General features: G+C 43.1%; 1 protein-coding gene across 1 annotated transcript; it reads right to left on the bottom strand.

Moving 5' to 3' along the window:
* Positions 1-9,862: 9,862 nt before the first annotated feature.
* On the bottom strand, positions 9,863-24,468 carry LOC149275901 (BCL2/adenovirus E1B 19 kDa protein-interacting protein 3-like). Its single transcript, XM_089504175.1, has 6 exons — positions 24,429-24,468; positions 14,639-14,813; positions 13,903-13,969; positions 12,076-12,179; positions 11,230-11,379; positions 9,863-9,911 (listed from the first exon to the last, which is right to left on the bottom strand). The coding sequence occupies exons 1-6, from the start codon at positions 24,466-24,468 to the stop codon at positions 9,863-9,865; spliced, it is 585 nt and encodes a 194-aa protein (XP_089360301.1).
* Between the last annotated feature and the right edge of the window lie 1,670 nt (positions 24,469-26,138).

Raw genomic sequence — 26,138 nt, 5'->3', positions numbered from 1 at the left:
ATAGGCTTTCGTTATCCAAAATATCTATACGTCAAGTATACAGTATATTTATATATATATTTATATATATATATATATATATGACTGCCACATCAACAAAAGTTTGATTTGTACATGAGGACAGTATATTGGAACTTTATCCAATATGGAACTGGAATGCAGGAGAACCATTAATTTTTCTTAAATTTAGCGCTTTTGATACCTTTCACCATAAAACATAGACGGAGAACAAGACGTCCTATAAGCTTTGAAGACCTTGGCGATAACGTCTTCGTGTCGCAAATTCTCTCAAATATTTTTTGGCACAATAAAGACTTTTGGCGGATGGACTGCAATAGGCAGGGGTGGTAAGAATTGCATATTGAGGGAAATGGATTACATCCATGAACAAAGTCAATTCAATTTTCAAGCTGGCCATTTTGAAAGATGCTCAGTGGGGTAATAAAATCAGGGGGGGAGGGGGTCACACAGACGTGGACAAATGGGTGGACCTGAAAAGTGTCGGTCATTGATCAGCCAAGTCACCGAAGATGGCTATATTACTAGGACAAAAGAAGGGACCAACTTGGGGCAGTAGATGAATTCATATTATAATACCACTTTAGACTAAAAATTGAGTTTTCAAAATGAATGAATTATTGCAGGAAATAAGAGACAGTTTCTTATTATCCTTTGGGTTCCCATGGCTGCTTCAAAAATAAAAAGAGAAATAAAGTTGTAATTTTCTTTGACAACCCTGAGGAAGCCCGTCGGGGGTAGAAACCATTAATGCAGAAGCAGTGGGAGACAGCTGGAAATACACAAGGATTAGGACGCTAATCCTCACTGCAAATACAGAGCGCTAGCTGGACAGCATATGTACTAATACTGACAGATTTCACAGAAAGCATGGAAGGCGCGAGCCTTGGGGGCCTTTGATGGTGGAGGCTCTTGAAATCTAGATTACATATTGAAATGTTACATTTGCATCATGCATTAAATGAACCAATCACATCCTGTGGAGTTATTCAGCGGGTTAAGCACAGTGATATGACATCATATTCCATGTTTCTATGTAGCATCCCATTAGTTTGCACAGATTAGCATTTGAAGGCCTTGTGTGATCATCTGAAATATTCACCCTATTTCTATAACCCTGCACGCAGGAATCTAGCTGTCAAGCTCATTATCTCTGCTTAACTGTCTTACCAACAGATCAAAATACCATTATTGTACAGAACACTACGAGGTCATCAGCGCCTAGAGATGTAATAACGAGGCTGCGGCCAACATGATTTTCACCAAGGAACTGTGGATCCTCTAGGACCACAAAGCTGAGAGACACCTTATGCAATATCAACATGGAAGGGACAAGATTTAAGGGTTCCATCACTAAATAAACACCAGTGGTATTTTTTATTTATTTTTTTTGCATCTGCTGCTGTTTCCAAGTCTTGTGATGATGTAGCATTATTATAAAGCCACATATGTATGGGTTTCTTCTCACGGCCCTCTGTTGGCAGCTTCAGATATCAGAGGAAGCAATAGGTTTAACCCCTTCCTGACAAAGGCTGATTTTACTTTTTGTACCCTTCGTGACAATGGCCGTTTTTGCGCTGCTCGTGTTTAGTTGTAATTTTCTTCTTTCCCGTTTACTGAACCCACACACATTAGATATTGTTTTTTTCAGGACAAGAAGGGCTTTCTTTAGATGACATTGTTTTGATTGTATCATATTATTTACTATTAAAAAAAGTATAAAATATGGTGAAAAATTTAGAAAAAAATGACTGTTTATAACTTTTAGTTGAAAAATCTTTTACTCATCTATAAAAGGTAATGAAAAAACCTGCTAAATAGATTCTACTATTTGTCCTGAGTTTAGAAATACCCAATGTTTTTATGTTTTTTTGCTTTTTTCTACACATTTGGGGCAATAAGTACAGGTAGCGTTTTGCTATTTCAAAGCCTTTTTTCCAAATCTGGTAATTCTTCCCCCCATGTGCCATTTCGGGTATCTTTGAAGCCGGCCAATGCAATTTACCCCATCAAGTCATATATTTTTGAAAACTAGACAGCCCAGGGTATTCCAAGTGCTAATATTTTAACCCTTTCCAAACACTAATTCTACCATCAGCCTTTGTCAAACTTTATGGTAGTCATTTTTTTTGCATTTGTTTTTTCACACACATTTTAATTTAGGTATGAGTAAACAGGTTCTGGTATATGTCACTATCATAAAACACCCCTATATGTGTTTAGCAACATCTCCTGAGTACAGCGATACCTCACATTAATGATTTTGCCTGGCTGTTTGGGGGCAAAAGGGCCACATTTGGAGCATGCGCATTTTCAATGTTGAACTTTGGCATTTGGGGATCCACTGCCCATGCCCTATTTGGTACATCTTTGAGCCGGGCCATTTCAGTGTGCCCAACAAAACCATATATTTTTGAAAACTAGACACCCCAGGGTATTTTAAATGCTGGTATTTTAACTCTTTGCATGCACACATTTTACCACCAGAATTTTTTCAAAGTTTGCAGTAGTATTTTTGTGTGTGTATTTTTCCCACACACACCTACTTTATGTATGAATTTACAGCTCCTGGTATATGCCGCTGTCACACGACACCCCAATATGTGTTCAGCAACATCCCCTGAGTACAGTGATACCCCACATGCATGGGTTTGTCATTTTTGGGGGGAACTAAAAGGCCACATTTGGTACGTGTGCATTTTTCTAATTGGAAATTAGATGTGTGGCCATCCTTCCCCCCGTGTTATTTGGGACATTGTTGAATCCGGCCAATTCAATTTACCCAATCAAATCATACATTTTTTAAAAGTAGACACCCCATGGGCATTTAATATGCCAGTATTTTAACTCTTTCCATGCGAGAATTGTTTTAAGCTAATGTGCTAATTTTAGGACTTGCTCATAAAAATATATTTTTTATATATATATATTTGAATTTTTTTTTGCCTTTTTTTAAAACATTTTTAACATTTTTTTTCAACTTGAAGGTTCCCCTGATAGTGACATCAGAGGGAAATTATTTTTACATTTTACTGTTTTTTTACTATTTTTTTTCTAATGATTATTAATTTTATTTTATTTTTTATTTATTTTTTTCTAATCACACTGTGATTAGAAAGCTGGGCTCCATTGACTTGCATGGTTGAATGCAGTACCTGTATTCAACCTGCAAGTGGAGCCAGAGTTCTCTAGAGGGTCAGGAGACCGTCTAGTGAACTTTTTCGTCTTTATTTATTTTTTTCCCGGGCCGCCGCCATCTTGCAGATGGCGAAGATCACCGGCAGCTGTGGCTGTGACCGCTCTCCGGAGCGGTCACAGTCCATCAAGAGGTAAGTGTTTGGTGTCGCTGGATGCCTCCTGATCGACACCATTTAAGTTTAGGAGGTGATCGTTGAGACATGGCCCAAGATTCCGATCATGGCGTTGCTGAATGCCGTTTGGGTAAAAAAAATCGATCACGGATCGATTTTTTTTACCCGTTTTAACAAATGGCGGTCCTGGCACGTCATTTGTCGTTAACGACATGTTTTTCCGTGACGTGCCGGGACCGGCAATTGTCATCAAGGGGTTAAAGTAGCTGATGCAGGTATGGAAAATTTGACAACACAAGGGAGAAATCATATTTAAATACTATATGTGAGGACCTTGTTGTACAGGTTACAGTTGGGGACAAAGACAGTGAGATAGATAGATAGATAGATAGATAGATGATAGATAGGATACTTTAAGGATGGGATTATGTGAGCGGATTTTGGTTACCATGGAAACTGGATCTCTCTACTGATTCTGAATTCCTAACCTTGGTTTCATGTAACACGTATAAATGCTTCTAGTCTAAGCATAATGTTACATACATTCTAAAATAATTAATGTTTATTGACTGTGCTATTTATAACTAATTAGCTACTACTAAGTCAATCCTCCTTTAACCCAGACCAGTTTCGACCATTCTGCTTCTCTTCTGAGACTTTAAAGATATCTTTGGCACCCCCTCCCCCCTTACAAATGCATTTTGCAGAATCTTCCCCTATGCGTTTGCCTCGTCTCCTAGGTATTTATTTTCCATGCCGGAGATGTATGAACGCATCTCACTGCACATGATATACTCACTGCCCTGGTCTTAGGTCCTAATGAGACCACCGTGCACAATGGCAGAAAGCGCTCCCATTGGTTGTCAGTGCGACATGGAGACAGTGGAAAGCTGCAACCCTGCAGCTTCTCCCTAAGGTAAGTCAATTTTTTTCCACAATATCAACAATGCATATGAAAGTATTTAAGTATTTTCATATGCATTGTATGTATAGGAGGCTCCCCGGGGCACTGGGGTATCCCTTGCATGCGGTGCTAGACAATGAAGCCTCGCATGGGTTAGATTATCCAAGTATCTAGTCAAGCCGATTTTAGGGTATCGGTGAGGTCAAATTTCTTTTTAAACAATCAATAAACGGCATATGTGACTGCATTGGATATTGCTGGGAAGTGGGTTGTGTATCACAGCGTAGGGCTCTTGACTCTCAGTTGCTCGGCTTTATATAAAACGCTGTACACCATGGACAAAAAAATATTTTTGCGCTATTGTCTGGCCATCGCACCCGTGACCTTTATGGAACAGTAACTACTTGAAACCCCCCAAAAATGGTTATTTACAGTATTCTTCCTGTTACAGCATCTGGCCTTGTTTAATACCACAAACAAAAACATAAACAGTAAACAACATAAAATGTGTCATTTTCCTGGGAAAAAAATGCTTAACATGATCTGCTGGGCCAGACATTGTATTTAAATTGTTATACTAGACCTTGATTTAAACACAAAACATTTTTTGATGATTGTATTTTCAATCTAGTTGTAAATATTGCTGGAGGATATTAGAATTTGACCCTGAGATTCCCGATTATTACAGCGGTATCAGGGTGAATGGGCAGATTCTCCGGGTTACATAGTCTGGAGACGAGGCCTGGATTTTTACTTGTATTCGTAACATCCCAATAGGTATTGTTTCCCTGGTGTGGCATCTGAAATCCATGACTGATTGCTGGTGACCTAATTCAGTATATAATTGACTTCTCGATAAGTCATAGTTGCCACCAGTGGTGAGTCACTGCAATGGAAATGTTGCGTTGGGTTATTAAAGAGTTAATATATAAAATTGCCTGGTATGCTCCTTAATATTGCTGCGTATCTGGGATCTCTGGGTGAAGCACTGCTTAGTCGGGTCACTTCCGGCAAACTAAATGATGTCTGGGGCTAGGCCTGCCCCTATAACTAGCTAGCCCCACTGCACAAGAAGCCATTCTTCCAGAAGAGGGAGAGCTCCATGTAGCAAAGCCTGGGAACAGGGGTGGATTAACAATGGGGCAAATGCCCTAGGGCCCCTGATGTATATTTTGGCTCACAGGGTTGGGCAATATGCAATCTTTGGACCATACGTGAAGGCTGCATGAGTTTGATGCACATTTTACTCCACTGGAAGGATACCCACACACTGAAAACTCTTTCACCGACATACTGCGGAAGAATGGTGACTACTTGGGCATTTCCAGGAGAAAAGCAGGAACCCTGCAATGGTACTAAGATGCCCTCTAGTGGTGACGCCTGGTAAAGTTCTCATTCCACAGATTGGTGGCATCCCAGAGTAGAAACCATGCAGGCAACTAGGGCTCTTTTGGGATACAGGCTAGCTAACCATTTACTCAGGAATCCCTTAAAGTGGCTACTTACCTGAAGTGCATGGAGAGTTAGTGGTTATAAATTAGACGTGATTATACATGGTTATATATGACATATTAAAGTTGAAAAACATGACATAACCACATAAGGTTCAGCCTACCACTCAAAGGTGTTGCTCATTTTGATTCAAAACAGGGCAAGAAGAGTTAACACAGTATTTTTGCATTTCAAGAGCCATCAGATTTCTCATCGGATAAGCCAGGTTTATAATCGGATCTTCATCATTACTAAAAAGGGCAGCCAGCCCTTAGAAGTATCAATTGCAAGTACCAGCAATACGTCTGTGAGTACTGCATGTTATACGCAGTTCTTACTGTAAAGAACACTTTCTTCCACAAGTCCTTGAGAAATTAAAGTGAAGTATTTGATGCACTGAGTTGTAAGTATTGGCTGATGGCTTATATACCGTACACTGAACAGTGAATAACTCTGGTAATCTTGTTATCATGTCACCTGTCAGTGGGGGGGGGGGGATATTAGGCAGCAAGTTAATATTTCATCCTCAAAGTTGATGTCTTAGAAGCAGGAGAACGGGCAACGTATGGATCTGAGCGACTTTGACACGGGCCAAATTGTGATGGCCGAACGACTGGGTCAGAGCATCCTCAAAACTGCAGCTCTTGTGGAGGGTTCCCGGTCTGCAGCGGTCAGTACCGGTCAAAAGTGGTCCAAGGAAGGAAAAGCAGTGAACCAGCGACAGGGTCATGGCCAGCCAAGGTTCATTGGGCGAAGGCTGGAGTTCATTTTAGTGAATATACTCCCTGCTATATATACACCCCTATAAAAAATTCTATCCCCATTCATCTATCCCACAGCCCATAAGATAAGAGACAAAACACACATTTGTGATAACTTTAATGGTACAAAATGGTTACAGCTACAATTTAGGCATTTTCCTGGAAACTGTATTATTCAGTAAAGGACCTACTGCATATTATATATATATATATATATATATATATATATACGCATCTTCACACAGAATTATATCGCGGGCTTAGTGTATTGCACAGCTCTGCAGTTGCATACCCCCCCCCACACAAGGTACTCGCAAACTCGCACATTTTGAAACCTGTTATAGTCACTAGCCTAGCATATGAAGTTATACGCGTTTATAAAAAAAGGTGTAAAGCGAGAACTCCAGTCCCCTATAGACATTGTATTAAAGATAAACACACAGAATCATTTATCTTTATGTCCTCTAAGCCACTTTAACAACGTCGTGCTTAGAAAGGTAACACTGGCTTGGGAACCAACACGTTCTGTTGGCTTCTGATGTCGGTTATCAATATCCTTTGACTAACAAAAACTATCCTACAGCGATAAGGTTAGTATTACGAGGTTATCTCGAAAAGATAATTCTATACATCATAGATTGGAATTCTCGAGGACTAACCTGGAGATTGTGGGGTTCTACGTCTGATGGCCACGGTCTGGAGCCACAAAACGTCTGTGGACAATGCAGGCTGCCGTCATACGCAACGTGACTCAAAGATTGACAGACTCGATGGGCCAAAAGGTCCTTATCTGTTGTCAAATTATACGTTATAACACAAGGAGCAGATCCCAGCTGTGCTAATCATACCCCAGAAGCCGGGGCCCCTTACATATATAACTTATATACTACAGTTCATTGGTGCATTACAAGGGTATTTATCAATGAGAGGTAAATCTGGAATCTTAGTGCATTGCAATCTATAGGCTTTTGATTTTAAAAGAATAGGGGGGGCAGATTTCCATTTCAGGAACTGTATATAGCGTATAGTGTGTTAATAGTTCCACAAATAATCTACTAATAATCTAAAGACGGAGTCCTTATTATTGTTCCGCTTTAACCTCCTGGGGTATACATCACATACGTACCCTGAACCCAATGCACATTATAGATGCCAATTCAGAGGCCTTTTGGGTTTTTTCTTCTAACGCTAATAGGTTAGTAAAGCCAAGCTTTCGCACTATACAATATGCTTTAAGCATCAGTATAGCAGTCTCTCTCTCATGTGTGCAATAAAAGTGATCTCTTGGTGTGATTGCACAGAGAGCAGGAGTTGGGGGTCTCTATGCGATGGGGCATTGCATTCAGCATTGCTATTGCGACTACATATAACTTTATCTACACGGCAGGAAGAGCTCCATGAAGTCTTGTACCTGCCCGGAAGAAGCACTTTTTCCCCGTCTCGCTCCCCCATGGACGCTCCAAGCCGAGTTATGTCTACACTGGATTTCAGCCGTCTGGACAGGTCCTCTTCTTGTCAGCGACATTAAGCTTAAATAACTGGATTCCACGCTCGGTGTTTAACCCAGACAGATACTTTTGGGTAAAATTCACATTTACATCTAGGAATTATTCTACCTTGGTTCTCTCAAGATATCACAGTCTGCTGTAAAAGATCCTTCAACTACTCGGTTTCCTCCTCAGGTGCGATTTCAAAACGCTAACTCATTTTACCGCCATGGCATCATACCTTCACTGTGATGTCACAGGTTTCATTTTTCATTCACTAAACCCTTTGGATTGTTAACCCCTAAGAGGCAGCATTGTATTTCATATTCCCAGCTACTCATTAAGTACAAAAGGGATATGCACATCATCATAAACACATCAAAGTTTGTAAGCAAGTAAAAATATCCAACATTAGTCACATGTATCACCCGGCGGATTTATACATGTTCACTGCCCTGCTACATTTTCTTTGCCGCGTTTCACACAAACTGAAAACAGAACATGGTAAGAGATCAGTACGGCCGTGGAGACATCGAGGAGAATCTGAAAAGGGCAGCGCGGAGTACCGAGGCTAATCACTTCAAGCTAAGGAAGAAACCAACATCCGCTAGCGGACTCCTATTAAACCACAACGGTGGCCCAAATACTAGCAGCCAATAACGTGGGCCACACAGCTGGTCTACTGCACGAGCGGCCAAGCGTTTTTGCCACCCTGTTCCTGTACATCCAACTATCTTTGGAGAGTTTCGATAATGATGATGACAACATGGGTCCGAAGCAATAAAATATGTATAGCTCTCTGGATTGCTATTTAAATAAAAAAACGTGTACTGCATGAAAGTAGTGTTTTGAGGATACAAAAAAACCCCAAAAAACACTTTAGGGCAATATTCTCTAAATAGAGAGGGGTATCCCTGGTAACTCAGCGCCAGTTCTGCTATAGATGGCGATGGGAAAATGCGACAGGGAATTTTAAAGTTGTCGAAAGGATTCTAGCCGCTGGATTAAAGCATAGGAAATAATTTGAAAGATCAGGTTTTTAAGTTTGGGGATTTTACAATTAAAACAAAAACCCCAAACAGTAAAAATAGCAAAAATGTCAAAGATCTAAATTCTAGGGAAAGAATGGAAATTAAACAAAAGATTCTGACTGCAAATAAATGTTTTTGATGTTGGATGTGGGATGCCTCTAGTTTATGGGTAACTTTCCATGTCATGGGGACTGTGTACACTATAAACAAACTCTATTTAAGGGTGCGTTATTTCAGAAGATTAAAAAAACAATCTTCCCTAAAATAAAAAATGTACGACTTTTTAGTATTTTGCGTGAGACCAAAGGGTAAAAAGAGAATGTCGCATAACCCCGTATTTATGAATTTTCACTTTTATATACAGTACTATAATTTATAAACCCCACAAGCGGCTTGCTTAATGCAACTTGGATTTGAAGCTTAGATCTTCTGATGATCGGGGTAGTTTCGGGCTCCGCAAAAGCAAAAACTTTAAAAAGGGGTTTTAAAAAGTCAGAGGTTTTGTTGTTGCAAAGCTTCACGGCACGAACATGTCCTGGCGCATTCAATTACAGAGCCACAGGCTTCCCATCCAACATTGCTCCATTCGGACTCTCCATGCCCAGGACAAGCTGTGCTTTCTGGCTCTCGAGTGAATCGGTAAGAGACGAGTTGTCCTCTGTGACGCGGGTTCGTCATGATGGGGATTGGCGCTCTGAACCAACAAGGTGGCCAGACAGGGATCCCGGGGTTGAGAGGAGGGGGTGAACAGGAACGGATGATTTGAATCATGCTTAATATGGTGCAAAGTTTCAATGCACAAAACGTGACAGGAACAAACCTTCACAGGATCACAGATTAGACTCCAGATCATGCTCCTTCAGTAGGAACTGGCGGATGAAAGGGTCAGACGTTTGCCGATGTAGATACTGAAATACAAATATCGTGTTACGTATTTCCAGGCGTCAAGAGACAAACAGCAGAACAATTCACATATGATGGGTTATGGGAATACAGATTTACATCTTAACACAAAATCAAAACAATCAAAACAAAAAAAGATATTAAAAAAATAAGTTGTTTTTTTTTTGTTTTTTTTTAATTTACCCTTGCAAATCTTAGGTCTGCCATGGTATCATGGACTGCTTTATGTGGCCACAGGAGGTCCTGCAAGAGCCATCAAACCACTCCGCCAATAACTCTTGTAAAGGCATTATTCCACGATGCCAACATTTGAACACGTCATGAAAACCTGTACCATAATCGTTTTCTACCGTTCGTTCACCCCTTTTTTTTTTTTATTAAGTATATTATTCCTTTTATCTTGGGAGTTTTTTGGCATTTCACCAATATGTGTTCAACCAAGGTTCCTTTATCCCTTTTTATATAGGACAGACTTAGGGCCTTGTTTATGTGTAACTGAACAAACCATGCATCTCATCACGTGATATAATGGTACAAGCGTGAGGAAAGGGGAAACACATTCTCCCGTGTCCCTTCCCTCACACATATACCAAGCCAAATAATAAAAATAACAAAAAGGAAATGTTTTTATGAGAAGCCGTGACCCCGCTCAGCAAATGCATCATGTGAAATATGCATTTCCACAACTAAGCCACCTTCTTTTGTGGCCTTTTGTGAACATAAGTAACCCTTATCATTGGCCTCGGTTTGATTTGGAGACCACTAATGCTCATCTGCCCCCTTTTGTGAGTTTTCTTTTTATTATTACTACTAATTAAACTTATTTATTGTGCAAGGTGGATCTTGACAGGTGGGAGGACACTTATTATGGCACAACGACCTGTATGCCCACGTTAGCTGCCAACATACATTAACGGCGTGGTAGGTGGCAGCCATATTCAGACAGGGATCAGATTTTTATTTGTACATTTTCTTAAGCTGTTGATCGGTCAGCTATTCTATCTCCCTGCTTAGAGAAGACCTCACTTATGACCACCACGTTCTTTGAGCCAATTGTTTCTACACATAACTATTATAAATGTTCTAAAGCCCACCATTTTAATGATGGTGCAATCTCAGAACCCAAACGTATTAACATTACTGAGCTGACTGTGGTTCAATCCCTTAGGGTTGGGGGCCTCCTATCAATCACCATGATACAGACCTACATCTTCTACTGCTGTAGAGGACTCAAGGGATGGCGAGGAATGATAAAATACAACATCTAGTTTAATACTTAATGTTTCAATAGCAAGGTTTTTACTGAAATAGAGCCACACTCACCCCAGCCCTAGAGCCAGCACATGGGAGATGAACAAAGAAGGAATGAAAACCTTCAGGAACTCTGCTGAGAAAACGCCACCTTTCTTCATGGCCCCGGTCTTCCTCATGCTCAACGATACGGATCGTTTTGGATGGCGGAAATGGAACTCCCTGAGAGGTAAACAGAAGTTTAATGATTCAGTCAGACTAAATGTGGATTTGGAAGAATCACTAAGGCGTGTTTACAGCAGAGGCAAAGAAGAGAGTCAGCGGTCAAACAGATTAAACACCAGCAACAATCAAAGATTCAGAAATACCTGGTATTCACAGTCACTATACACATGAGGAGCACGTTTCTAAAGGTGTAAGGATAGTAACATTTACAGCCTTCCTGCTTGCTGTAGTATGGGAAATATAGTAAGGAGAAAGTGTTTATATGTCCAGAAGGCAATGTGGTATCCTTAAATATACTAAACGATGGAGTTTCCCGAAAGTTAATACATTGACGGAAGTAGTTTGGTCTTATACAATGCACGGCTCCATCGTTATTACAACCGCACCATAGTAAGCTTCCACGTAAGCAGTGGTTCACATATATCATGTATGGAGACTATATTACCATACTTCAAACCTTTCCACCCAAAAAACAACCTCTTCACACTAAATCACAGCGTGGGAACAGGGTGCACCAGGATTGGACCTTCCCTATAAGTGATGCCCAGTGTGAGCGACAATCCACATAGTGATAGTGGGAAACTGAGCGAAAATATCATATATTGGTGTTCTCGTCTGATGAGCAGACAATGCTGCATCCTTCACAGAAACACGCTGAATAGGGGTCTCACAGGACACAGCTGGGCAACTTACTTGGGTGGGATATTTTCAGGTCTACTTGACCAATCCGACACCCAGTCTGTGCTTTTCTTTAAAACATCCGCTTCCTTGTCTCCTTCGGCTGCTTCCTCGTCAGACTGCAAGAAATACACACAGCGCCCTTAGTTAGAGGTTCACAGCCTGGGGTCGGATTAAATAATTAGGGAAAGAATTATCGCGCAACAGATAAGGCACAGATTGTCAAAACATAATAATTCCATGCATCGGGCATCTGAAAGCAGCTGCACCGACGTCATTGACTATACTGTAAACAAGATAAGACATGACTTCAGCGTGCCTGGGGAATACGAGGATACCGATTACCTGGGGACATGTGTTACATCAGAGTTCATAACGGTCACATATGTACATGCCGCCCAATCGTGGATATTAGCAAGATCAGGAACAATACACTCAATAAATGGCTGCATAATGTTTGAATCTGTGAGCACAATAACATTTAGATTACACTTCAATATCTGATTATTTCTGATGAGAAGTAGCTCAATAGTGACAAGGAAATCTGTTCAGCACCAACAAAGCCCAACCGAATAGAGAGGGGAAAACTCAGATGCTCGAAGCCAAGAGCGCTGTCATAAACAAACATTAAAAAAGCTTGAAGGAGAACAAGCCGACATCCAGAGCGTTATATTAAATAAAAGAGCTCAGATGGGGAGGTTTCATTTTGTTATATAGAATGTATAGTATACCAGATTATTCCCCAGGAGTTCAGAACTTTATCTACAGCCACTTGGCACAGACAGCCCATTCTTTCACTCTATTGCACTCTGCCGCTCCAAACCTATCTCCAGCTGTCACGGCTCTACATAGAACCCAGTCTGTCTCTAGCGCTTCCATCTAGAATAAGACGACAATCCCAATACCCCACTGATGATACAGAGGACCGGAGGAGTAGCAAGGGGCAGCATCTCACATGGTATTCCCAGCTCCCAGTCCCTGAATTTGGTTCATGCCCGATGGTGTTTAATTCCCGAGGTGGTCCCAGAGGTGTCCGTCATTACTTTCCAATGATCTACGGCTCTGGTGCTTTCAAATGATTTACAGGTATTAACAGAGAGGTGTAACAACAAGATGATGAGCAGCGGACAGCAGTCAAACCCGTGGCTTCCCATTATTGTACCTAAAGGGTTAACCCCCTTCCTGGTGACTGCTAATCACATGATGAGAGCGTCAGGAGCAGAGCCCGAGGGGTGTGAGCGCCACCGAGCAGGTTCTACCTGTGACAGACAGCCATCCTGTCTCATTAAGTCAGCAGGACTCTTAGAGGCACCCATTTAATTATCCATTTCCAGCATCGTTTAACCACCAATTGTCCTGATGATTATGAGTCACAAAAAATAAATGACAATGAAAAAAAGAAAGCTTGGGGTACGGTTCCCACCAAGTAAATGTGTAAGTGTAAAAATTGCTTCATTTAAAAAAGGTAAAGAAATTCAGAAAAATTAAGTAGATTATGAGATAATACACAACAGATCATACTTTTGAATTTACAAAAAAAAAAAAAAAAAAAATTGTGTAAAGAAAAAAAAAAGAATGTAATATCGTTTTTATTAAAAACCTTAAAAGCATTCCAATCACAAGTATGAAACAAACACCTCAGGCGCTCCCACGTTCAGTTGGACCTCCGTATGCTCCTACAGGGAAGGGTGTTGGCAATGACCAGCAGCCACAACGCGTTCCAAGATCCAGAATTAGAATCTGGTTTGGTGACATCTGTGAGGTCATCCCGCGGCAGCCGTATGTTTGTACACAGATATATACGCGTGCGCTCTGCGATAAAGGCAGTAACACGTAACATACCTGGAAGCTGTCTCTACTCGTGTGCATCTCCACGTCAAATGTGATCTGTCCTTCTTCGGGCGATGGGCTAAAGGACAAGAGAAAACCATTAATGGATACGTAACCTGTGTGTCCTAAACCCAGTAGTTGTCATGGAGAGATTATAAGCGATAGGACTTCCTGGCACACTTATAGAGGTTATTCGGATGTTACACAGACCACACTTTGCTAACCGGAGAGATGACTTTAGGAACCGGTCTGCCTGCCTGGTTTTATTTTTAACTTCCAGGTAGAAATAGATTAGTATATATTAGTACATGCTTAGAAGCAATGAAAACCCGGATCCTCGGATTAGTCCAACCCAATAGCATGGAGACTTGGAGAGACTTGATGTGCAATAGGGAAGCTACGGGGTGAGAATAAAATAGGATGAGGTTTTATGGCTCAATGGGAAGACATATAAGGGGGCCATATGGAGCAACAGGAGTTGTGACCGGTTATATTAAACTACAGCATGAATTAGAGTTAATGCAGTTGCCATAAAGTATTTAGTAGTCGGTAATTAAGTTTCAAAACAAAGGCACTGAGACCTAGTAGAAACATAGAAAGCCCCAACACAATCCCAGTAGCCCTGGACCTGCTTGCCATTCTACAGGCACCAATGAACATCCCAGCAGATGAACCGCTTCACAACCCTCTCACTATAACCACCAACAAGACATTGTGATATCCAGAGTCAGTGGCCGTCCATCTCTACCTGTCACACTGGGAGCTGCTCCTGGAACTCGTTTGTCCAGACTCGTGCTGGGCGTCCAGTAGGATCTTCTCCATGTCTCCATTGTGGATGGAGGAGGAGGACGGCACATGTTCCAAGCCTCCGTTCCTGTTGCTGTCGTTGTTGTTCCCGTTCATTTGTAACTCCACCCAGGAACCTGTAGGATCAGACGGGCTTTGTTCGTTAGCCATGGCGAAATTAGAAACTGCTAGTGGAGTCTAATCGTGCGATGCAGGCTGCCAGGGGTAGATAACAAGCCAGCCAGGAGCACGCAGACGATGTGATCCTTCTTGTACCAACGCCCAGCTCTGCCATCAAGTGTCCCAAACCCCGTGTATCGTGCGTGTTACCTCCTCCCGCCCGCCCAGTGACACGGCTCGAGACAGCCCAGGGGTTACTGGTGACGTGTGATTAACTAAGCCATGGAGGAAGCCGGCAATTACATAATCTATTCATCACACACGCAAAGTATTCCTCCTAGAGCTTCTCGTCACTTTAGCTTCCAGCAAAGAGGTTACCGAGCCCGAGCGATGTTTGGGAACGCTGGTCCCCCTTTTTGCACCCAGTTAACACTTGAATGACAGGGTGGCCAAGCTTTAACTTTGTTTATATTCAAACTAAAGCAAAATGATAAAAAAAAAAGGGCCAATTTCTTGAAATTATACATAAAAAAACAACACTTCTCCCCGTTACATACAGCAAAGCTATTAAAAAAAAAAAGGAGGCATGCGAATGATGCTACAGAGTAACCGGCTCCAAAGATTTTTTCGTTCGTGTATCTGGACTTGTGCCCAATTAGTGACTCAGGACAAGTCTGTTTTGTACAAAAAAAAAAAAAAAAAAAAAAAAAGCTCCTTTTAGACAATTATTTGTCCCTAAACCTAATACATGAATATTCACTAAAATAAGCTTGCGAGCAGGGCTCTAATGTTTCGGTTTGTCTCACTCTGTCAATTCTCGTCTTGGGAGAAGTGCTGCGTAAATATAAATAAAATATAATAATAGTGGAAAGTTAGGTATTAAAGGGACAGTCCAGCCATAGACCCCCGCCAGCCAGGGGTTAGTTCAGACCCCGCTGCGTACGGGTGGAAAATGCATTTACTGATGTGAATGGGGCTACTGTCCTGCCCCACATCGGATGTTTCTACCGATGTCAGCCCACGGAGGAGGGCAGCTGCAGCTTCTACCTCAGGAGGGGGTTTCAATGACTTTCCGTGTTTTGTTTTAGAATACCGTGTTAGTGGAGCTGCCGCGGACAGTCATCTGTCTCTTTAAAGAGGTCTTTTTTTGTACAGAACGATATACAATCCGAAAACCAGCCCAACTCTGCCGGTCCCAGGTATCATTCTGTGAGTTTGTCTGTTGGCTGGCGATACGGACCGTGAAGAGCTGACGTTTTCGTTCACGTTGCCGGTAAAAGGTCGGATGGTATCTGGAATCCCAAACTATGTGAAGTCTGTGCGAAAGAGTGCATTCTCATCACTGCCCCTGATCCTACCCAACCGCTCCAGCCGACGGAGAACCCGACACTCAATATATTTTTCCTGCAAATCGGAAACGCGATTTCTACATCTCAAAACGAAGGAAACATACACACGCACCATGAACTTTCTCAAAGATATTAACCCTTCAATAACCAGCGTGGAGATTATGCATCGTAACCGACCAAACATGTTAACCAAATGGCTCCAATACCGGTCCTCGCGGAAACCTTGACTCGTCATTATTCAAAGATATACTTCATTGAGTCACCTGCATTCAAGCAGGGATATCAATCATAAGATACGGGTAGCAAAAGCATTGAGGGGGGGGGGGCCTCAGGTATGCATATACATGGAAATAATCATGATAGGCCAAGTGGCAATATGTTTTTATTGTATTTGCCAAACGACACCAGTTGTAAATACTCCAACTGCACAGGGTGTACGATAGGAAAGCACACTGGGTGACTCTGTGTTGCGCAGCGTTGTTGTCATTAACATTACGGCATTACTGCATAACATTACTTACCGCGTTCCTGATAATGCCGGAAATCACCCAATTTCACCCCCTTTACTGGCCAAGCTACGCTCCCCACAGGTCAGCCTCTTTAAAAGTAACCCAATTATAGACTGTGATAAAGACTAACTTTCTATGTGGCTGCTGGCGGGCTTTTTATGCAGAATCTTGTGCATTAAAGCCAAAAAAGAGGTTTCTTGCTAATGGCGAATATCATAGAAATTTATCTTTACGGCAGGAGGTCAACCTGCGGCTACCCAACAATCCAAAAGGGAAGGGGGCGACTACAGTGTGTGCTGCGCGACACTTATTCTCTAAAGTGAAATGGAATTATTCAGTAAATAACTTTAAATAAATAAAAAAAATAAACACAACCTCCCTAGATCTACATCTTTAGCAAATATTTGAAGACCTGATGTGGTTTTAACCATGAAGCTCCCGCAGCCTGATATATATATATATATATATATTTATATTAACCCATTTACATTATATATATACACATATATATACACACACACACACACACACACACATATATACACACACAGCTTTCTAAGAATACTTGCAAGAAAATATTTCTTAAACATGGGGGGGTCCCATCTGAGGATAAATAGTAACTGCGAACAAAATATTAACCCCTTCGCGACCTTTGCCGGTTCAGGACCGTCATAACAAGAAGGTCACTAAATGACCTTTGACGGTCCTGAACCGTCAAAAAATTAAATAAGCTTAGAAAGTGATCAAGGATCACTTTCTTCGCTTAAACGGCCTTGCTGCAATGCCTCGATGTCGAGGCATTCAGCAAGGCCGAGATCGGCATCGGGGGCCATGTCTGGCCCCTCCCCGGGGCGTCAACAGCCGCCATACATTGTATGGCGGCGGACGCCCGTTTTAAAAGCGTTCAGGAGGCATCCAGCGACACCAAACACTTACCTCTGGGTGGGCTGTGACCGCTCCGGAGAGCGGTCACAGCCGCCGCTGCCGGTGATCTTCGCCATCAAGCAAGATGGCGGCGGCCCGGGAAATAAAACAATAAAGACGAAAAAGTTCGCTAGAGGGTCTCCAGACCCTCTAGAGAACTGGCTCCACTTGCTGGTTGAATACAGGTACTGCATTCAACCATGCAAGTCAATGGAGCCCAGCTTTCTAATCACTATGTGATTAGTAAAATATTCAAAAAAAATAAAAATAAATAAAAAATGGAAAAAAAAAATTTAAAAAAAATGTGCTAACATTTAAAAATAATTATGCAGTGATGTCACTAGATGAACCATCCAGTACCAGCAAAATGTGTAAAAAAAAATATAAAAAAAGTATTAAAAAAATAAAATAAAATTAAAAAATAAAGTTTATTATTTTGAGCAAGTGCTAAAATTTCTCAAAAATCTCAACAAAGAGTTAAAATAAAAGCACTTCAAATACCCAAGGGGTGTCTAATATATAAAAAAAATGGCTGATGGGGTAAATTGGAGTGGCCTAGCTCAAAGATAGGGCATAGGTACAGACTGACCAAAATGGAGAAAAAAAGCGCACTTCCCAAATGTGGCATTTTAAATCTGAAACAACCCGACAAACCCATGCATGTCGGGTATCACTGCACTCAGGAGATGTTCCTGAACACACATTGGCGTGTTGTTTGACAGTGGCATATACCAGGACCTGTATATCTATAACTAAAGTACAATTTGTGTGAAAACAAAATAAAAAAAATTACTATTACAAAGTTTGACAAAGTGTAGTTCTATAATTGGTGCATGGAAAGGGTTAAAATAACAGCATTTGGAATACCCTGGGGTGTCTAGTTTTCAAAAATATATGGTTTGAATGGGTTAAATTGAGTTAACCGGCTTCAAAGATATTCCAAAGAGGAGAGGGAGGCACAATGACCAAATGACCACCTGAATTACGCATGCCCCAAAAGTAGCCTTTTACCAGCCAAACAATCTGACAAACCCATGCATGTGGGGTATCGCTGTACTCAGGAGATGTTGCTGAACACATATTGGGGTGTTGTTTGACAGTGACATATACCAGCACCTGTATATCTATAACCAAAGTACAATTTGTGTGGAAAAAAAAATAAAAAAAATTACTATTACAAAGTTTGACAAAGTGTAGTTGTATAATTGGTGCATGGAAAGGGTTAAAATAACAGCATTTGGAATACCCTGGGGTGTCTAGTTTTCAAAAATATATGGTTTGAATGGGTTAAATTGAGTTAACCGGCTTCAAAGATATTCCAAAGAGGAGATGGAGGCAGACTGACCAGATTTGTTAAAAAAGATTTGGAAATCATAAAACGCTGCTTGTACTTATTGCCCTATAACTTACAAAAAACAGCAAAAAAACATAAAAACATTGGTTATTTCTAAACTCAGGACAAGTAGTAGAATCTATTTAGCTAGTTTTTTTACTTGCAATTTTGCACCATGTTTTTTTTATTTTTTTTATAGTAAATAAGATGATACGATCAAAATAATGGTATCTGAAGAAAGCCCATCTTGTCCTGAAAAAAACAATATATAACTTATGTGGGTACACTAAATGGGTGAGGAGAAAATTACAGCTGAACACAAGCACCACAAAAGTGTCAAAACAGCCTCGGTCCCACAGGGTACAAAACGAAAAATGAGCCCGGTCCTTAAGGGGTTAATTCAAGGTACATCCAGTAACCCTGATGTTACACAAAAGGACTAACTGCAGCCTAAGAGCTGCCAGGGGACTATGATTCCCATCATGCTCAGTCAGTTGGCAAGGGGTAGCAGTATGTCAGTATGTTGTATTTTTGTACCTTGCCCTGTAGTAATATATATTTCATTCTTGCCTCAACAGGACTAATGCTCTAAAACAGACCTGGGCAAAGCACGGCCCGCGGGCCACATCCGGCCCGCTGAATAGCTCGGACCGGCCCGCAAAGAGTGTCCTGGTGACTCACCAATGAGTCCGGTGTCCCCCCCCGCCCCGGTCACTTACCTTAAACTCCTGTGTTGGAAGCGTTTGTCTCGGGTGCTTTACGCTGGGCGCCGGCATATGACGTCAGATGCCGGCGATCAGCAGTGAAGCGCCGGCACCCGAGACAAACGCCTCACGCTTCCAACACAGGAGTTTAAGGTAAGTGACCGGGGCGGGGGGGGAGATCCTGAGAAGGGGGGGTTAGGGAGTTAGAGGGGAGATACTGAGAAGGGGGGGTTAGGGAGTTAGAGGGGAGATACTGAGAAGGGGGGTTAGGGAGGGAGGTCTTACTGTGTGTGTGTGTCTTACTGTGTTTGTGTGTGTCTCACTGTGTCTGTGTGTGTCTCACTGTGTCTGTGTGTGTCTCACTGTGTCTGTGTGTGTCTCACTGTGTCTGTGTGTGTCTTACTGTGTCTGTCTCACTGTGTCTGTGTGTGTCTCACTGTGTCTGTGTGTGTCTCACTGTGTCTGTGTGTGTCTCACTGTGTCTGTGTGTGTCTTACTGTGTCTGTGTGTGTCTCACTGTGTCTGTGTGTGTCTCACTGTGTCTGTGTGTGTCTCACTGTGTCTGTCTCACTGTGTCTGTGTGTATCTTACTGTGTCTGTGTGTGTCTTACTGTGTCTGTGTGTGTCTTACTGCGTGTGTCTTACTGTGTTCATAGCTTATTCAGTTATTGTAATAAATATTTTAGCCCATTTTTTAGCTCAAAATATTTTTTCCTTTTTTTTCTCCTCTAAAATCTAGGTGCGTCTTATCAGCAGGTGCGTCTTATAGAGCGAAAAATACGGTATGCACTCCGAAGCCTTGTTCATTTTGTTCACTTCTGTGCTGTGCTAATAGTTATTCAGGCCTTACTTATTCAAGCACCTCTACCAATGACGTAGGCTTGAATAACTTTATTAAACAGCACATAAGTTAACAAAATGGACAAGGCTTCGCAGTTTGTAGAGGTCTGGCCCTCTAAAACCATTCCAATTTCTCATGTGGCCCCATGGGAAAATTAATTGCCCACCCCTGCTCTAAAATAATAAGTGCTGCTGCGTTTCATTGGACATTGAGAAGCAGTCGTGGCGCATCGGGCGTCCCATGTGACGGAGGAGAGCACACAGCCCCGGCACGCTCTTGCGTGTCTTGGGGTCGCGCTGGTTTTTAGTACATAGCACAGGTGTGTTATCACGGCCACTCTGCTGTCTCTGGTGTTACATAAAGAGATGTGTTCTGGTCGGCAGGTACATCAAGAAACCGCACAGGGGAAATGAGCAACGCGGTCCGCAATGTTAAGAATGCCAAGCCTTTCACTGCGCGCGACGCGGCTGGAGCTCCGGGCTCACGTGACCAACACTGAAGTCCGTACAGAACACGCGCCTGCAGATCACGCGACGGGAGGACCTTAAAGGCGCGGTAACGGCTGTTTATATACATTATGAACCGTACTCTCAGTGAGCTTCTGCTGCAGGAAGAGCTTTGCTGGCCCTGTTTAACATATAGTCTCCAAAGTCTCCTTACCTATTAAATTATTCATTATGCAGGGCCGTGTATGTCCTGAGCGGTTATATGTAGCGGGGGGCCGTGTATGTCCGGAGCGGTTATATGTAGCTGGGGGCCGTGAATGTCCGGAGCGGTTATATGTAGCGGGGGGCCGTGTATGCCCAGAGCGGTTATATGTAGCGGGGGTCCGTGTATGTCCGGAGCGGTTATATGTAGCGGGGGGCCGTGTATGCCCAGAGCGGTTATATGTAGCGGGGGTCCGTGTATGTCCGGAGCGGTTATATGTAGCGGGGGGCCGTGTATATCCTGAGCGGTTATATGTAGCGGGGGGCCGTGTATATCCTGAGCGGTTATATGTAGCCGGGGGCCGTGAATGTCCGGAGCGGTTATATGTAGCGGGAGTCCATGTATGACCGGAGCAGTTATATATAGCGGGGGGCCGTGTATATCCTGAGCGGTTATATGTAGCGGGGGTCCGTGTATATCCTAAGCGGTTATATGTAGCGGGGGGCCGTGTATATCCTGAGCGGTTATATGTAGCGGGGGCCGTGTATATCCTGAGCGGTTATATGTAGCGGGGGGCCGTGTATGACCTGAGCGGTTATATATAGCGGGGGGCCGTGTATGACCTGAGCGGTTATATGTAGCGGGGGGCCGTGTATATCCTGAGCGGTTATATATAGCGGGGGGGCGTGTATATCCTGAGCGGTTATATGTAGCGGGGGTCCGTGTATGTACAGAGCGGTTATATGTAGCGGGGGGCCGTGTATGTCCGGAGCGGTTATATGTAGCGGGGGGCCGTGTATGTCCGGAGCGGTTATATGTAGCGGGGGGCCGTGTATGTCCGGAGCGGTTATATGTAGCGGGGGGCCGTGTATGTCCGGAGCGGTTATATGTAGCGGGGGGCCGTGTATGTCCGGAGCGGTTATATGTAGCGGGGGACCGTGTATGTCCGGAGCGGTTATATGTAGCGGGGGGCCGTGTATGTCCGGAGCGGTTATATGTAGCGGGGGGCCGTGTATGTCCGGAGCGGTTATATGTAGCGGGGGGCCGTGTATGTCCGGAGCGGTTATATGTAGCGGGGGGCCGCGTATGTCCGGAGCGGTTATATATAGACGGAGGGTTTATGAAGCCGCTCCTGCTCGTAGCCCCTGTGGCAGAAACATGACTGAGGCGCTTTGTATTTCTCGCTCAGTTCTTTTAATCCCGGTTTGTCCTGAAATCCTCTCAGACAGCAGAGAACGGCCGAGCGGGAGGAGGGAGCTCGCCAGTCACATCGTGCAGCCGCGCACGCACGCCAGGACAAATCCACATAATCCCAATTACCTTCTGAGACACAGTAAGCTACGCGCCTCTCCTCACATCCACACATACAGAGGCTTCTGCTCCATCACCAGACAGACAGACGTACAGATATACAGACAGACAGATGTACAGACACAAATAACGTGCAACATAACACACGTCCAGCACTACCACAGACAGACAGACAGACAGACCTGACCCTTTTTTTCTCTATATGGGTTTTGCCCTCATTTCTATCCTGAAACAGCCTATAGCTTCAGGCAACTTAATTAACCCTGCGTGTCCAGTATTAAATACCACGATATTGATATTATACTTGTGTTTAAGCTGCCGCAGATACAGGCCTGACGAGCTTCTAAAACTAAATCTACGAGCCGCGGCTAAATCATCTGCATTAATAAACTGCAAGGAACAAAGCGATGACTCCCAACCGTTCAACAGAAGCCAGGATTCAGAGCCCGCCAGCTGTTAAAGCAGCCAGCAAATGTACTTTAATTATTATTTGTTGTTTTATATAGCGCCATCATATTCCATAGCGCTGTACAATAGGTAGACAGGACATAACAAGTAGTATATATAACATAATGTGAGGAGGGCCCTGCTCAAACCAGCTTCATGTATACTGTATGATAGCGGAGTCCTCCCCTTTACATTACCATGTTTCCTCCTTAAAATGCATGGAGGGGCTCTGCAGAATCTGCCCCCCCCCCGCTACTTGGCTTGCAGCGGATGAGACCCCCACAGCAAACCAGCGGTATGAAAACAGGCCCACGGGGCAGCTGTGAAGCCGCAGTCGATTCAATAGGTGAAGGTTTCATAGTAAAGTGCTTGCATTCTGCGTTGGGGGGGCGCATGCTACACCCGATTGTCCCTACTGTAATAGTCTCTACCATGTCTGACGGGAGGCTGTACCATTTATCTACAACTCTCTTCAGGTTCAGTATGGGCACCTCTTTACTTAAGCTAAAGAGATCATTTAAGATATCAGTTCCTGGCCAGCATTAAAATCAGTGTTACCTGATCACATACACCCCATGCACCTCCTCCTAATACACAGACATCGGGATACCCCATGCACCTCCTCCTAATACACAGACATCGGTTCACCTGGATTTTCCTTTTTTTTTTTTAAAGGCTTTTTATATCGCAATACCATACCATAGTACATTTATTCATGTAGCGCCTGCATATTGCGTAGCGTGGTTACAACAAGGAGACAGTGAAAACAAACATTTAACAGACATTAATGTGTCCTAGCCTTGTGAGCTTACGATCTATTCATTTCTACATAAATCAAAGTCCATATTCCCTATTTCTTCAGACTTATTACCTTAATGTCTTTCCATGTCACTAAGGAAACAAGAGATTGCACAGGGTGAAGTTATAGGGGGGTCTATAGTGTGATAACTTTATCTAGGTGGCCCAGATCGAATGTTTTAATGCATTTAAGACTAATTTTTAAAAAAATGTTTAATTTGTTATGGTTATTTTGCCATACTGTATATATATTAATAGTAAGGGGAGCGGTAAATACATTATTTAATTCGCCATTATCTTGCTCGCCCCCACTAGACACATGATTCGTCTAAACAGCAATAATATAATACATGGTTCATGGTGCCCAGCAGGACAGAGACACAACAGTTAGCTTAACAACGGAGAAATCCGCGACATTAGGTCTCTGTGCGCTACGGCGACTTATTATGACGTAACCCGTTATATTTTGAATTTATGTCGTTGATAAAAACGGTAATAAAAATATTATTTACATACTTATCACCCAGAGCGCTGCCCCTCAACAAGCCCCACCCACCGCATCCGATTGGCCCACACCACTCAATCACTCTTTTGAACCGCCTACAGAAAGCTTACAGTGCAGTGATTGGCTCAGAAAACTATCGCTTCAGACAGCACCGCCCCTATGTTGCCCAGACACAGAGGCCAAGCGGGGAAAAATTCGCGGCCGTTAACCGAAAAGCAAGGCAACAATACGAAATGAACGGTAACGCGAACGGTCCGGCTCACCGTGCAACACCGGCTCCTCCCCGTTGTTGTTGTCGGACATGACGGTGAGAGCTTCGGTCTGTCAGGGAGACGGAGCCGCACTGCGTAGCCCCGCCTGTTTGATGTCACGTCGCATCATCACCTGAGACCAGGGGGCAGGGCAAGCGAGCCACGTGACTTAGAGTGAGCCTTTTAACTCTTTATGTGCTACTTATATTTTATAGGACATAGGATCCCAAAGGCTATGTGTGTGAGAAAGTGCCCTGTGTGCGCCTGTGCGGGCCCAAGAGAAAAAGTCTTTAGTTGTGGTTGATATATTTTTACATGGTGGCCAAAAAAAAAGGTATGTAGATTTTGGGACCTGGGAGGCCTCATATGATGGAAACATTCCATCTGAATAAGAGACCGCTGAGGTCCCAAAAACATATGTAACTTTTTGCACTCTGCTACTGTGGGACCACATATCATCATCGTACGTGACCCAGCGTGTCACGCAGGGCCGGCCTGCTGTGAACGCTCACCTCTAGGACTGGTGAGCAGGGGGGAGACACCAATTCTTCCTTCTCATTGGAACTACTACTCCTTTACTTGCGACACTTTTTTTCTTCCCTGTATGTGCATCGTGCATCACATAAAAACACATTTGTCGCAGTTTTTCCAGTTTCTATGGCAACGACTTCAGCGCCTGTTCACGCATCATAATCATGTCCAGCAAAACGTTACCTGATTAAAGAACTATTGATCGGGGGGGTTTGGGCTTCTTATGTTACATTAAATTCCCCAAAGCGTCTGTAACGGAAACAGTTGACACGCATGTGGGGCGTGTGAGGGAATCCATAGGTTGTGTTTGCATCTATACATTTACTCGCTGTCTGTAAAGATTGACAGGAGAGTTGAGTTTTAGTTTATTCATTGCGACGGTCAAGCCCCGGCGAGTTTCTGCCGGGGGAAGAGTTTAATAAGTGAGATTTTCTCAGGCTCGCCCAATGACTTATGCATTATACAGGGCCAGCACAACCCTTCATAACGCATAATGAAGTCAAGGAGTTAAACCACAACTCTCTTTAGTGAATAACCCATCCAGTGTCCTGATCTGCGCATTAGGAAACTGCCGAGTTGGACTTTAGCCTTCTATGTAACTATTACTTAAATCATCAACCATGGCAGACGGTTCTCAAACTACTCTCTAAGGGTTATAACGTAACGAGAAGGAGACCAACGGGCAAGCGCCTTCCCCGTCTCCCCAGCTTTAACATTAGAAGTGGTGATCGCGGGAAAGCAGCAGGAAGCGATAACGATGCCGCCGTAAACACGCAAGGCAGGCGTCTGTCACGCAGCGATTCCATGTTCTGGATCTTAAAATGCAGATTTGAGAAACTGACCGACTTCCCATCGTCTGAAGAAGAGACCGAGGCTTCAATGTATTAAACTTCACTTAGACAAAAGATATTATCATACTTTCTAACACAGCGCACATCTATACCTTAAAGAATAAACAAATATTATGAAACATTTCCGGACAAGATCCGAACATGGACGCACATGTTTATAATATACACACACACCAGTCAGCCATTACATTATGACCCCCTGCCTAATATTGTGTAGGTCCCCCTTTTGTCGCCAAAAAGCCCTGACCCGTCGAGGCACGGACTCCACTGGACCTCTGAAGGAGTGCCGTGGGATCCTTTAAGTCCTGTACGTTGTGAGGTGGGATGTCCATGGATGCGT

The sequence above is a fragment of the Sceloporus occidentalis genome, unplaced genomic scaffold (genome assembly GCF_023333645.1).
Source record: "Sceloporus occidentalis isolate IW3139 unplaced genomic scaffold, rSceOcc1.0.p SCAF_259, whole genome shotgun sequence".
In the NCBI taxonomy this organism is placed as follows: domain Eukaryota; kingdom Metazoa; phylum Chordata; class Lepidosauria; order Squamata; family Phrynosomatidae; genus Sceloporus; species Sceloporus occidentalis.
This window is presented reverse-complemented; position numbering and strand designations above follow the sequence as displayed.